At 37.9% G+C, this 2,774-nt stretch overlaps 1 protein-coding gene across 1 annotated transcript; it reads right to left on the reverse strand.

The window, feature by feature from the left end:
- Positions 1-882: 882 nt before the first annotated feature.
- On the reverse strand, positions 883-1,821 carry LOC147357926 (olfactory receptor 52E8-like). The gene has a single exon (XM_086341987.1). It carries the CDS (start codon positions 1,819-1,821, stop codon positions 883-885), a length of 939 nt encoding a protein of 312 aa, XP_086198113.1.
- Positions 1,822-2,774: the final 953 nt, after the last annotated feature.

Here is a 2,774-nt window from a genome sequence, read left to right on the forward strand (position 1 = left end):
AACTGCTAAAAATGTAAAATGATGTATAGTTCTGGAAAACTGGAACTTTCTATTAATACAAAAATTATCACTCAGAAGTCATACCCTTAGAAGTTATAACTGCCTGAAAGTGTCTCCCAAACAACATGCAGAGAAATATTTATAACAGCTTTATTGAAAATAACCAAAAATAGGATAAAGCCTAGATGCCCATTCAGAATGGATAATTAAATTTGGTACATTCATAAAATGGAATGCTATACGACAATAGAAAGTAACAAGTTTCAATATATGCAATCACATGAATTTGTCTTATAGATATAATTTTGAATAAAATAAGCCACCACAAAGGATGCATACTACATGACTTGATTAGTATTAAAACTAGAAACTAATTTATAGTACCAGATGTGAATAAATGACGAACTCTGAAAGTTACTGACTAGCAGTGGCATGAAGGCTTCTTATGAGTTGTTGGCAGTGCCACATAGTTTGATATAAGTAGTAGGTTACGAAGATTCTGTGCTGTCCTTAAGAAGCACAGGTACTCAAACAAATGCTTTTTCTGGGGCCACTGACTACGTGAACAGTTTGAATCACGTCCAAATCAGCATGCCGGAACTATTTTGATAGACCAACCTTTAGCAGTCTCGTGAAATGAATACTGCACCACCCAATGGAGTAATCTGTTTTCTAGGTCACTACCCTAAAATTGGGGCCACTTAAAAGACCTTTGGCTTCTCTATAGGCAGTATTCCTGGAGGTCTGTGGGCCTTAATCACATTTCATTATGAATGAAATAATCCTAAGGTCAAAGTCTTTTTTTCTGTCCCAAGATTCTGTAGTTGAGAAACACAGTCTCCTTTCCCTAGACTAAAACAAATATCTCTGAGACATCTTGCATCAGCCTTTTCTCAAAAAGATGCTTGAAACCCTCTCCCGAATCTGCTTAGTCCTCACTCCATAAATAACAGGATTAAGGGCAGGTGGAACAACAACATATAGATTAGCCAGGAGAATATGAATGTATATGGGGACATTCCTGCCAAACCGGTGGGTCATGAAGGAGAAAAATGCTGGAGTGAAGAAGACTAGAATAACACAGATATGGGAGCCACAGGTATTAAGGGCTTTTCGTCTGGCCTCCCGAGAAGGAAGGCTGAAGACAGCTTGGAGTATTCTCATGTAGGAGATGACAATCAGAACCACATCAACAAGTACCATGGATATGAGAATCAATCCAAATATCATGTTCACCTTTATGTTGGCACAGGCAAGTCGAGCAATTCCCATGTGCTCACAGTAAGTGTGGGGGATTATATGGTGTCCACAGAAGGGAAGCCTCAAGATGAGAAACACCAGAGGGATAACCAAAATGAAATTAACACCAAACACCACGATGAGGATGAAACCAATAGTTCTGTTAGTGAGAATCAGACTATACCGCAAAGGATTGCAGATGGCAACATAGCAGTCAAAGGCCATGGCAACCAGCACGACAGCCTCCATAGCAGTGAATATATGAATGAAGAACATCTGGGTGACACAACCCCCAAAGCTGATTTCCTTTAAATTAAACCAGAATATGCCCAACATCTTAGGGATGGTGGATGTAGACAGACCCAGGTCAATGCAGGCTAACATAGCCAAGAAGTAAAACATGGGCTGATGAAGACTTTGGGTATTCTTGATCACAAACAGGATAATGTTGTTCCCCACAAGGGCAATCAAATATACAGAACAAAAAGGAAATCCAATCCAAACGTGCATCTCTTCAAGGCCTGGTACTCCCAGCAGGAGGAAAGAGGAGGGGTGGAAGTCAGTGGCATTTGAGGGGAACATCTTCTCCCTATTCTCTTGGAATCCCAGAGAAGACAAACAAATGATCAAATAATTTAAAAAGTCAAACCATCTCAAAGAAAAGAATATAGTAAATTGTGAGCACTGATCAGTAGGAAATTGTGAAGGAGATTATATGCTAGCTTTTGAAGTATGGATTCATTTACATCTTCAAAAACAATAATTTTGCTAAGTGTAGAAAGCAAAGTCTTTGATTTCATAATATTACTAGTTCAGAAATGAGACAGTAGTCAAAAAACAACAGATATGTACATGTATACATGTGTATACATATACGTATATATATAATGCACATATATATTTATATATACACATGTACAGCAGGTAGATGGTAGAAAAATAAGTGCTTTGAAATAAAGCAAAACATGACAAGTTAGATGAAGCTGGTGTCATTTTAAATTTATCACGAAGAAAATCCTCTAGCAAAGTGACATATAAGAGGTTACATGAGTGCAGTACGAGATGATTCAGCTTAATGTTAGTAATGAACATCAAAGACCTTTGACATGGGATGATACTTGAATTTTAATTCTAGAAAGAAAAATTTTTAGGGCTGCAGAGTGTAAGCTGAAAGCAGTGATAATTGTTCTCTCATAAGGCTATGAAATAATGGCTCTAGGAAACTCAGTAACACTCCCTGGGGGATGAAGAAGCAGGTTTGTGAGGAGTAGTAAAGAAGAAATTGAATCCTCCCTCCTTGTTTTATTTTCTTCTTCTGTTATAAGTGGCTGGTGTGGCAAATTGGAGCTAGGGGTATCTCTGCTTGGGAGGTTCTCTGAACACCTCAGCTAAGCGAGACTCACTCAAGATGGACAGACCAAGAAAGTCATTACCTTCAACGTTTTCTTTTTTTTTCTAAATCAAACTTTCTATTGAAACATCTGTAGAAATTGACTAAAAATTCTGGACAGGAGGAAAAAGATTGTGCCTTATTT

The sequence above is a fragment of the Bos grunniens genome, chromosome 15, assembly GCF_055505025.1.
Source record: "Bos grunniens cultivar Pamir isolate PY7600 chromosome 15, Bosgru_T2T1.0, whole genome shotgun sequence".
NCBI classification, from domain to species: domain Eukaryota; kingdom Metazoa; phylum Chordata; class Mammalia; order Artiodactyla; family Bovidae; genus Bos; species Bos grunniens.

Bases quoted from the DNA above. Each gene is read 5' to 3' on its own strand.
- LOC147357926 (XM_086341987.1), bottom strand. From the start codon at position 1,821: ATGTTCCCCTCAAATGCCACTGACTTCCACCCCTCCTCTTTCCTCCTG.